Source organism: Myxine glutinosa, chromosome 2 (assembly GCF_964187855.1).
Source record: "Myxine glutinosa chromosome 2, kmMyxGlut1.1, whole genome shotgun sequence".
NCBI lineage: Eukaryota > Metazoa > Chordata > Myxini > Myxiniformes > Myxinidae > Myxine > Myxine glutinosa.
The window spans coordinates 101405822-101418129 of NC_136262.1; the positions used below are offsets into that span (position 1 = coordinate 101405822).

The following is a 12308-nucleotide window of genomic DNA, read 5'->3' on the forward strand; positions in this document are numbered from 1 at the left end:
TCCATATGATTGATGTTATCTCTGCAGATTACTCCGTGCCTTTTAATTAGGTTTGTGTTAGCAGGAATGATGGATGCTCTGGCTGGCAGACAAGCTTTACTTTCTTTGCGGATTATGTGGTTTTTACCATGAGAAACATAGTCTGTGGCCAACACTCAACATCAGAGCAAGGAGGTACCATTTTCGTTTAGTGACGATTTTGATCCTCTTTGGTTAGCTGTTTATACGGTATGCCATCCTGACAAAGGAAATAAACTCGAAATCCGGATCAGCTGCTCCGTTTGATTTTTGACCAATCATGACCAAAAATCTGTCTTTTGACAAGAGTGGCCCGGCTGAAGCCATCTGCTCTGCATCAGAGGCGACACTTTGGGCAGAATTACATCCACATGAGATTGGGGTGGCACTCGTCATGCTACATATGCTTGCTGTATGTATATATACAGTATATGTACATATCTACTATATGAGATATGTCTGTCTGTCTGTCTGTGTCGCCATTTTCCTCAGAGATGGCTGAACGGATCTTCGTCAGACTTTCAGAGGTTCATCAGTGACTGACTGCCTGGGAGTGTTTTAGGCAAAAAAAAAAAAAAAAAAATTGGAAAAAAAAGATCGTTTTTTAGAGTTAAAAAAAAAAAATCGCTCGATAGTACCTAAACTTTTTAAAATTAATGAGAATTATATACAAGTACACATTCGCATAAATAAACACAAAACAATCACCAGACGTTTGAACACAAATAAATCAAACAATTCCGGATGTGTACGAAGTTGGTAGTATGGCTTCTTTTCTTCCTGTTTGGCATCACACTTAATGCAGAAACGGGATGAACGCCACATTCACCAGCATATATTTAACGAAAAGGTGATGAACCCCCTTCCTCCCCTGCCTCTCCCCCCTTCCCCCCTCCCCCCTTCCCCTTCCCCCATCCCCTCTCCCCCCTTCTCCCCTCCTCCCCTTCTCCCCTCCCCCCTCCCCATTCTCCTCTTCCCCCATTCCCCCCTCCCCCCTCCCCACTGTCCCCCTCCCCCCCTGTCCCCCTCCCCTTCTCCCCCCTCCCCTTCTCCCCCCCTCCCCTTCTTCCCCATACCCCCCCCCCCTATTCCCCCCGCCCCCCTTCCCCTTCCTATTCCTCCCTCCTCCGCCCGGCAACGCCGGGTACTTCTGCTAGTATTATATTGTTACGGTTTTTTAGAACCTTCACTTTGTAAATTTAGTAGTAAATTCCCTGTGTACATTTCCCCTTAATTGGCTGTTAATTGATCGCACCTTAGTTAGTCCATCGCATCACGTAGCAAATCATAGGCTTCCCTCAATAGTTATTTCTTTATTCTGTGTTCAGTATAAGGCTCTGTTTTCCACGAGTTCATTTGCGTTGCATCAAATGGAATAAGGTAGAATCCCCTTTCAATTGCATTGCCTGCATTACCAACTGCATTCGCCGCCATTGCCATGTGCTCTAACTCGGGGAAGAAGGGCGTGGCCCACCCATCGTCATCAGGAGGAGGAGTGAGCCAGCCCCGATCAACCAACCAAGAATGAGGGGTTTGGCCTGAGAGGGTGGAGAGAGAACGATCGAGGAGGTTCGTGGAAGATTTGAGGGTGTGGCCTATAAAACCCGTTGCATAAGCCCCCACCGCCAGATGATTGAGGGAGCCAGATGATTGAGGGAGCCAGATGATTGAGGGAGCCAGATGATTGAGGGAACCAGATGATTGAGGGAGCCAGATGAGTGAGGGAGCATGAACCAAGCAGTTCTAAAGAGTTCTGTGGAAAGAGTTCTGTGGAGAGCTTTGACGCGCTGTTGCGAAGCAAAGCCGCCGTGTGTGTGGAGAGCTTTGACGCGCTGTTGCGAAGCAACGCCGCCGTGTGAACCAGATTGCGGTGGAGTCAGCGGCCGCTCACCTCCAGCCCTGCCGTTTGCACGGACCTGAACCTCATCCAGCCCTGTGGTCCCACCTCCTCTCCTTCCAGCCATTCGTTCCTGCCTTCATTCCCCATTCGTGTGAGTCTGCCCGTCGTCTGTCCTTTGTGTTGTCTGGGTATAAGTTAAGCTTGTTTAAGGAATTGCTGTGTCCTTCTGCTCCTTCCATTTCCCTGTAAATTACATTACTTCGTTCTTCTTTTCTTCCTTTAGTCTTGTGTAAATAATAATAAATATTTGTTCTTCCTACCTTTGCCTCCTTCTTCATGCTCGTCCGATCGTCTTTGTCTTTTACCTATTGATATACGTGGCACGATTTGGCCAACGCTCAGGATCGGGTTAGTCCTTGATAAATGGCTCGAACTCCGGGTTGTTAAAAACCGCTCGGCAACTAGTCTATCTAAAACCGTGGTTCGAGCGGGAGTCTCTTCCCTGCTTCACGGTCAGGAGTGGCACTCAGGTCCTTGGGACTTTTCGTTGACCAATTACCCTGGCTGCTCCCGACCGGAAGGAGCGTTGGGATTTCCAGGACTCACGTCGGTCAGTAACAGACAAGGGGCTAACCCCCCCTTGGTGAGGGAAAAAGGCCGACGTTGAGATCCGTAACAATATATATATATATATAGATAGATAGATATATATATATATATATATATATATATATATATATATATATATATATATATATATATATATTGTTACGGTTTTGCGCGACCCCCGTTCCCTTACCAAGGGGAGATTAAGCCCCTTGTTCTCCTTGGGTTGTAGCAAGCGCGAGACTTGAGTCGCCACTTCCGGTCAGACGCGGGACAGGGTTTCGGGACAATGTTCGCACGTACCTAAGTACCCACGCCGCCGCGGAAGCGGGGATCAAGTCTCGCACGAACCACGCGTAATGTGAGTGCACCCGAGTGGATGGCGCACCACGTGGTCCATGCAGGTACCTTGGTATTGGAACCCGATTAGAGCGATATAATTCGTACCATGCTTAGTCAATGATGGAGAGACAAAAGCGATCGAATCACAAAGAAATAACACGATTTATTTACACTATTATGTACAATGGTTCGGTAGAAAAGAGAGACACAGGGCAGTCTTATACAGTCGTAACTTTTTACCAGACAATGGGCCCATTCACACTCACAGGGGGGTGAAGGAAGGATTGTTCATGCGCTGAACACGCCGGCTTGGTCGTTCAGGAACAACTCACCCGGCGTGGCCCTCTGGCGGTCACCGCACGTCCCCCGACAAAGGCAGGCAAGCAGGCAGGAGGGATCCTCGCAGCGCGTATCTCGAACAAAGGCAGGCAGGAAAATATGCGTGTCTCTCGCCCTGCACGGCGGTCCTTCACAGTGCGATTAATACAACAGCGCGCTTTCACTCTCGTAACTCAACGGAGGATCTGACTCGAGCTCAACCGCGAACTCAACTTGTAACTCGTCTGCCTCCCTTCCCACAACTTGGCGCTCCGGACCGACTCTCACAACTTGGTTCAACAGAGGACTCCGGCTCATAACGTGATTCAACACCGCGCACTCTCAGAACTCAATTCAACACCGCGCATCCCTTCTCATAACTGAGCTGGGGGGGCTCCGGGCACAGGGTTATATGGTTCCGCCCTGGCCCGCATCGAATGTTCCAAACCATGCCTTTTGCCGCAGTGCTAAGCCACTCCCCTCGAGCCCTGATTGGCGGCTTGTGCTTACCGGTCACTCCCACTTCTCCTGCCCCGCCTTCCTTTGGCCTGGATCGACTTGTCAGGCCGGCCTCGTGGTATTTTGCGCCAAAACTCAAAGCATCGAGGCGGCATAAGCATTGGAAGGAGACCTAACTCTCATTATTCTACTCAACGCAAAACTAACACAGGAAAAGGACTATGCTTACATTTACTAAGAAATAACTGAGATGAAACGAGGCTACACGTTGTCGTGTGACTAAACTATGAGTGGAAATTAACCTTTATTTGTAAAACATACACACATACATACATAAAACATATAACATATACACATACACACACACACAAACACACACACACACACACACAAGTTAAAGATCCCATGGGGTCCTTCACGAAGAGTAGTAAGTGAGCTATTGCTGGTACCATGATTACATTCCAAATTCCTGCCATACCTATTGCTGGAAAGACAATGTCAAGCCACCCAGTATAACCCTTGCCAAGAAACGGCTTCCACAGTACCGACTCTGCCTTTAGGCATAACACCAGATTATGAGTAAGGATATATTGTTACATTTATGTGGGGGTGGGGGGAGGAGGTAGGGGGTTAGAAATTATCTTATAACAGATAGAACTGTAACAGATAGAACGGAGATGTATAGAACTGTGGGGGTGTCCCTCTCTCTGTTCTTTTCACCCTATCTTTTGCTCAAGGTCATCTGCCAGCATCCTGGAAATCAGCTAACATTACCGCTTTACACAAAAAAGGTGCAAAAACAGATCCTTGCAACTACAGACCAATCAGCCTGCTCCCAATTATCAGCAAAGTCATGGAATCCATCATTGCTTCGGATATGAAATCTTTCCTCTTCTCCAATGGCTTGATCTCTGATCATCAATTTGGTTTCAGACCAGGTCACTCTACTCTGGACATGCTGCTTCTGCTGTCTCAACAATGGATGGAGGTCCTCAATGCCAAACAGGAAATCAGAGCTGTCTCCCTTGACATATCAAGGGCCTTTGATACGGTCTGGCACCCAGCTCTGCTCACCAAACTCTCCTCCTATGGTATCCATGGAAATCTCCATGCATGGCTTGCGGACTTCCTCTCTGGTCGTAGTCAACGTGTGGCCCTGAATGGATTTCTCTCATCTCCCCTTCCTGTTCAGGCTGGAGTTCCCCAAGGAAGTGTGCTGGGCCCTGTGCTTTTTCTGGTCTTTATCAATGATCTCTCTGACTCTCTGGAAAATCCTCTCTATCTCTTTGCTGATGACTCCACTCTCTGCCGCTCCATTCCTCTTCCCTCAGATCGGCAGTCTGCAGCCTCCTCACTCTCTGAAGACCTGGACAAAATCACAGACTGGTCAAACAAGTGGAACATGTCTTTCAATCCTGCCAAATCTCACTCTCTTACTATGTCTCTCTGAAAAGATCGACTGGACAACCCTCCCATCTACTTTCTCAACAATCCTCTCCAAGAAGTTCTGTCACTCAAGCTTTTGGGTCTCACTATCTGCCATGATCTTTCTTGGGAAAACCACATTTCCAAGCTGGCCTCCAAAGCCAGTCGCCGACTGGGCATCCTCCGTCGTGCGAAGTCCTTCCTCGGCACACCTGAGCTCCTCACCACTTACAAGGCTTTCATCCGCAGCTCAATGGAATACTGTTCTCCCCTATGGGCTGGTGCTCCTGCCTCACACCTGGCTCGGCTTCACGCTGTTGAATCCAAAGCTTTCAAAATCATTGGAATCTCCCGCGATGAAGCTATCTCTGAGGGCCTTTCACTCTCTCACCGCAGGCAGGTAGGTGGTCTTTCTGTCTTCTACCGACTCCTCTCCGGCCTTGCTCCCCCAGCTCTCTCTGTGCTCTGTCCCCCAAATATTCCTACAGGTCGCACAAGATCTGCCAGCAACCCTCTGATGGTTAAACTGCCGAAATCTCGGCTCTCTGCTCACCTTCACTCTTTCATTCCTCTTTTCTCCCGCCTGTGGAACAAACTCCCACACTCCCTTCAATCCCTCTCCTCCCTCCAGGTCTTTAAAACAGCTGTTCACCACCATCTCTTATCTTCCCCCATCCATAACCTTGATCTTTTCTACCCCCACTAATTCACCCCAGATCCACCTTGTTTGAAATTCCAACTTATTTCCTGGAAATCCTGGCAGTGTCCATATGTTTATACCTCTCCCACCCCCCCCCCCCCCTTCACATGCCTCCCCCCCTTCACATGCCTCCCCGCCTTCATATGCCTCCCCCCCAAAGCCCTCTCCCTCCCACAGATCTCTCGATGTCTCCATGTCTCTCGGTCCCTGCTCTCAAATGTTGTGTTTGTGTCCTTCCCCCTCTCTCCCCATCTTGTCTACCGCTCCCGATGTTATTTGTTTTATGTGTCTGTTTGTCTTTCTGTGTGATTAATGTTCGCTCTTTCACGAGCCTCGATCTTGTATACAAAAAAAAAAAAAAAAAAAAAAAAAAAAAAAAATAGAGTAGTATGGTCCGTGTATAAGTAGTTAGTCATTGTTGATGTTATAAGCAGTACATGTAGCTTAAGGATTGTTTGTTTGAATGTGCACCATACAGAGGGTGGTGCATTGTAATAAATGGTGAGGGTTTGAAGTGAAGAAAACATGTGTAAAACCTCCTGTGAATAATCCACCGGATGTACCGGGTGGCAAGAGTGTGCCATGGTTGAGCCTGAGGAGTGGTGTTTTCTGGAGCTGCTCTGAGGAGAGCTTTGGGAGAGAGCATCATGTCAGAGAGAAAAGTGTACCTTGCTTGGTGCCTGCTTGCCTGTTCGACCTCCTTATCTCCTCCTCATTGCCTGTTCATCCTGCCTATTCGTGGCTGCTCCAGATAAGCTGCTCCAGATAGTCCAGTTAACCAGAGAGAGAGATAAGCCACCCAGTTTTTGTTCCCTTTCCCCATCTGTGATCGAATCTGGAGGCAGGCGCCTTAGGTTTCTTTAGATTTGTTTTACTTCATTTGAAGTAGTTATTTATTGATTTATTGTTGCGTGTTTTCCCATTTTCCTTTCCCCCATCTCGCCGTCGAATTCCCCACCATCGGAGTCATCTTCCCTAATCATTTGTGTTGTTGTTTTGGGAAATAGACCCGTTGGTGTTTTGAAGAAATAAGGTTTTCGTGTGTTCTCTTCACAAACGTGCATGCGTAAAATCCACCATATTTTAATGCAGTCTGAGGAGATAAAAGCCAGTTTGGTCCATCCGTCCAGTGTCGGTGTTAATCGGCCTGGACACGACAATATCTTATTTATATATATATATACAATTGATCACTTCGGTTGTGGCTTCATAACATCCATGGCTACAGCTCTACATACAATCCACACATGCATAGCCAATAATTGTCCATATTCACTCATCAGATAAACGTGACCCAGATGTGTACCAACACATGCAGACCTTTTGGATTATTAGTCGACATAAAAGCACGTGTGAGTCTGCCTTAGCAGGGAAGATCAAACCTAAACCCTATACGAGTATGTTAACCACTGTGGGAAATGATGAGTGGCTGACGTTTCGAGTGTTTCACCTTAGTCAGAGCAACAAAAGACCTTATTTAATCACAAAATAATATCCCTTCGAAAAAGGCCGAACACTGTCGGTCACCTCTCCTTTCCCATGGCTGTACATATTCTGCTCTCAACTTTTAATTGATAAGATTCACTGGAAAACATTAGAGTCTGAGTTCTGCAATGATTATTTTACAGAAGCTTCCACGGATCCTCCATAAGATTGCTCCAGCATTCTGCATGAACAGCTGCAGCTTTGTTGTGGAAAAGTCGAAGGCCTCAACAGCACGTGTAGTGGTGTGGCGGGACATCGGGGTGCTGCGCAGTTACACCATGGAAAGCACTTACTGTGGCTGTGATCAAGGACCTTATAAGGTATTTGCATGGCATGCTTGCAAACTGCAAGCAGAGGCTGGTGTTCAACCTACTGCAGACTTAATAAAGTAAGCTTTTTATATTTGATGAAGTGTATCGAGAAAGAGCTTTATATGTTTGATGAAGTGGTTTGTGCTTGTATTTGTGCAGCTAAATAAAACAAATCTAGAGTTGAAATAATTAAAATAATTTAATAATAAATTATTTTTACAATAACATCAAATTCAACAATGTAGAGTCAGTGATTTTTTATTTAAATACGTCAAAGGTTATGAAATTAAACTATTGTTTACATTCCCATTGGTTGCTAGGCAATGATAAGAGGTGGAGTTATGATTCTAATTTGAAGACAAATATTAAGGATGGATCTGGAACTTTTATATCAAAGTGGAAAACAAATAGTAATAGTCATATTATTGTAGCTGCTCCCACGTTGCAAATTGTTTAAAATAGAACAAATTTGAGTTTTCATGTTAAGTTAGCATCTTTTTGATCGTTTGATTTAACCTAAATTAGTAATGATTTACGAAAAACTACAAGATAAATAACAATTCTGTTCGCTCTGAGTGCAACTCCTGACCCTGCAATAAATGCAGTGCAGTACAAGTCATTTTGCATGCTTTTAATCGTTGATTAAGTACGCATACCTGTCTAGGTCAGACAAAACGCTGCCGCAATGCATAAATTCCACTTCCAGAAAACCTAAATTCCGTCTCTCCGAGCCTCTTCCCGAACTGTTTCAAAGGGGCTGGTCTAAGCAAGGCTCGCCCAGTTTCAGTGTCTCTTCCCCATTTTCGTTGAAAGTGCTGTGAGTGGTGTATTAACCACCAGATCAACGCAAGAATGCGGGTAATGAAAAAATGATTGCTTCGTTTGCTTTAGACAAATAATTTCAGCAGTCTCTTCTGCATTACCTAAAATAGGGAGACTGACCATAACAAGTGTGATTGTTCTACAATGGTGAAACATATGCATAGAAATACCAATAAATAAAAGCTCGCCTTCTGTACTCTTGTTACTCCCGCCAGGGAGTAATGCATTCGATCGTGTCTGTCTGTGTGTGTGTGTGTGTGTGTGTGTGTGTGTGTGTGTGTGTGTGTGTGTGTGTGTGTGTGTGTGTGTGTGTGTGTGTGTGCGTGCGTATGTGTGTTCGTATGTTCGTGTGTTTGTGTGTTTGTGAACAAGATATCTGGAAAAGTTCTGAACGGATTTGGATGAAAGTTGGTGGGATGATTGCCCTAGGGATAAGGAAGAATTGATTAGTTTTTGGTGAAGCTCAGGATATTATTCCGGATCCAGCAATTTTTGGGGGGAATTTTTTGGGGATTTTTTTTTCTTCTGTTTTACTGCATTAAAGCTTTTATTCTTATTCTTAAATGATGTTTTTCTCCTCTAATTCCGAGATGTATCAAAATAAATTCTCTGACAGTTAGGGCTTACTTTCTTTTTCATTTATTGCTTTGGAGAGAGGGGATGTGAAACAAAACGTATTATTCCAACTTGACCCACGGCGGGAGTATGCGCTCTACTGAGTGGCGTTCTAGTTTTTTCATCTTTTGATATCACACCCAAATTTATTGAGTATATAGCAATAATAACAAATATTATACTGTGCTTCATGCCAATTTTTTTTTTTTTTACACACAAACTGTATACTTTGTGTGACAGACAAACGTAGTTAACCCCTAATGTACCAAACACACAATGTTTTTTTTTTTTGACTTTTTAAATTACATTTCATGAAATTGATGGCAGTCCATTTCCCAAAGAGTTCATCAGTAAGATATCAACTTCCCATGAGGATCGGTAAGGTGAGCGGTCTAATGAGCACATGCCAGGGTAGTGCATCATGAAGCACAACCTTGTTCAAAGGAAACGATACAACAGCTGATCCTTTCATTTCACTTGTTTGGGCAAGGTAACAACTCAAGTTGTTGCATGAAATCCTCAGTACCTTGGAAAAAGGTACCTCGCATGTGGAATTGGTCGCCTACTGTCCCATTATGACTCTTCCTCATCTCTCCCTGCCATATATCCTCGATCCTGCAGACCCACAAAGCTGTATTAACGATTGTAAATCTGTAAATGCTTGACTTGTGTGCCATTTCATGTTCTTAACCTGACAACTTTTGGTTGATGCTGGCAGGACCAACAGATTGACACGCACAAGTTGGAAGAGATGGGCACAAAGTTTTGCTTGGCTTTACTCAAGCTGCGGCGATCCATGCACAGCCCCGAGGTTGGCCTGGCTGGCAGCACGGCTCTGTGTGATGCCATCGAAACAATCTACAAACCCAGCAGGCAAGACCAGCACAGCATGTGACAGCAAAGACTAAGCAGTCCCAGCTGCAGGGTAGAATATCCAGTAACCATTTCCTGTATTTCTTGAAAAGTCTCAGTGAGAGAAGTGCTTGTTTCCACAGCGATGCCTTTTCAGCACCACAGAGGCTTCAGCGTGTAGCGGTTAATGGAACCTGCGTTCTCGCTGTTTGTTTTATGGACCATTAGAGAGAGGCGTGGATCATTTGACCCTCAGCAAACCACTGGTCCTCGACAAACCATCATGTGGCATTACCTTGCAGTTTTCTTATACCCCAATTAATTGAATTGCTTTCCGCTAGGTTTCGCTTTCAAGAGCCACTTGCCTTTCCCGACAAGCGAAAGCAATTTTGTCAAAACTTGTGGAATAACAGAGATTGAGGAATTTCACGCACAAGCCTGCAATTTCCTTGCGTGGCTCATGTGGCAATGTATTCGTTATAGGTATCGAGGAGAGAACTGTAGGACTGTTGTGCTGGAGGAACATTGTGCTTATATGGGACGAGTGCCCAGCATATAAGCTGCTTCTTCACCACACCATGGTTGCAATTGTGCTATTTGGATACGGTGTAAAATGAGGTCCAGCTGCACGCCGATGCTCTCGTCCAATATAAACGTTGGCCAGAGTGTGGCCTGTCACAGAAGTTTCATTTTTACTGTGTGTTCCCGTCAGCAGTTCCATTGTTGTTGTTTTTTGTGTAACCACACGTCGCGTTCCAATGATGCCGTTTTGCCATGTCCTGCCAGCATTTTTTGTTACCTTGTGTTCCTGCCAGCATAATTCTTTTTTTCAACCGTTCGTTGCTGTCATCATGGTGTTTCTTTTTTAGAATGTTTTTCTGCAATCATTGTGCCATTTGACCATGTATTCCTGTTCAGCGTGGCGGTTTATCATTCATAGCTCTCAAGCAGGACAAGCTAGCGTCATCCCATTTCACTTTTTGTGGCCTGCTTGTTGTGAATCCACTATTCATTACGGGACTGATTAACACTGGCTTTGAACAATTATCTTGAACCGATGCTCACAGTGGAAGCATTTTCGCTCTAGCAGGGAAAATGGCCTTAAAATGCATGTTGTTTGTTGTTGTTGATGCTCACAGTATGATCATGTGTGTCTTCCTGTGGCCGTGTGTGCAGCAAGTTTCACGTTCTCGACAATGAGCCAAGCTGTAGCTCAGAACGTGTGGATTACAGTGAGGAGAGCCAGGACGAACACGATGAAAATGAAGATGAGGTTATGGCAGCCACAGAAAACAGTCTTGGTGGGGGGGGGGGGGGTTCGGTAAATTAGTTCCTGATTCCCGTAATGTTTAATGAATACCAAAGGGGGGCAGGAGGGGAGTTGGACTTTAGCTCATCTGTCCTTCCTAAATGTGGTTAGGGGAGAGGTACTGTGTACTCTTTTGGCTGCTAGTTATGGCTGTGCTACTGCTGTATGAACACTGACATCTGGGGTGCGAAATATTTGTTGGATGTTCAGGAGGACGAGCTTTCTGTGTTTACTGAAAATTGCTTTCTAACTCTGTCATTCACCTTTTCCATGTTCCTTTGGCGATGCCTGCCATGTGAGAAACATTTCAGTCATATATATGTATATGTATATATATATATATATGTATACACTTACATGACATGCAATTATATTATATGTGGCGTCCGGCATATATTATACGTGACGTCATATATATATATATATATATATATATATATATATATATATATATATATATATATATATATATATATATATACATATATATATACATATATATATATATATTTCATAAGCTTGAAGGATGTGCCAAGTTATAGGGATTGGCCGAAATAAAGTTCATATTTTAAATTGCAATGTACAACATTCACATATATTGAATATATGCTGGACATGTCGACATGACTATACAATTTAACCTTTGCCACTTTGACACATGCTGATGTGTACTTGATTCATTCTGCGTCAGAACAAGGAAAGCAAGTAGCATTGCTTGTAGTGTATCTAAACTCTTGTGCAACTTCACTCACCATGGCACACTCGACATTTGCCTTAATGTTGTTGCACGCTCACATTCGTTTTAACTCTCCGCAATCCTGGCAGAGTTTGAGAGGCTACACATGGTCACACAAGAAAGGATACTTACGAGCACACGATGAGGCCTCTCGGCCCCACTTGCCTGTGCCATGTCCGCACGCCTGAAACTCATTCTAAACAAGACAACATGGTGACTGTTGCGGCTAAAAGGGAGTACAAGGAGAGATGTGAGGAGTTGTGTAGGTGACGGTACAGAAATGAGGAAGGGAGAAGGGGAATGATGAGGATGCAATACATCATACGGACAAAACCCCACCCCTTTACCGAAACGCTCCCAAAATGTGAATGATAAATATATAATATATTTTGATAATCTCATCAGAGATTTATCATGGATAAACTATGTTACTTTTCAATTGCATCTTCACTGGATGTTTCATTCCTAAC

The 12308-nt window shown here is 44.7% G+C and overlaps 1 protein-coding gene across 1 annotated transcript in view; it reads left to right on the top strand.

Moving 5' to 3' along the window:
• AGTPBP1 (ATP/GTP binding carboxypeptidase 1) overlaps positions 1-12026 on the top strand; it is a 131707-nt gene extending 119681 nt beyond the window's left edge. Inside the window, exons 23-26 of the mRNA XM_078772616.1 lie at positions 7337-7513; positions 9660-9814; positions 10970-11094; positions 11794-12026. Of these exons, the coding sequence (XP_078628742.1) occupies positions 7337-7513; positions 9660-9814; positions 10970-11094; positions 11794-12026 (690 nt within the window). The remainder of the gene's footprint in view (positions 1-7336; positions 7514-9659; positions 9815-10969; positions 11095-11793) is intronic.
• Positions 12027-12308: the final 282 nt, after the last annotated feature.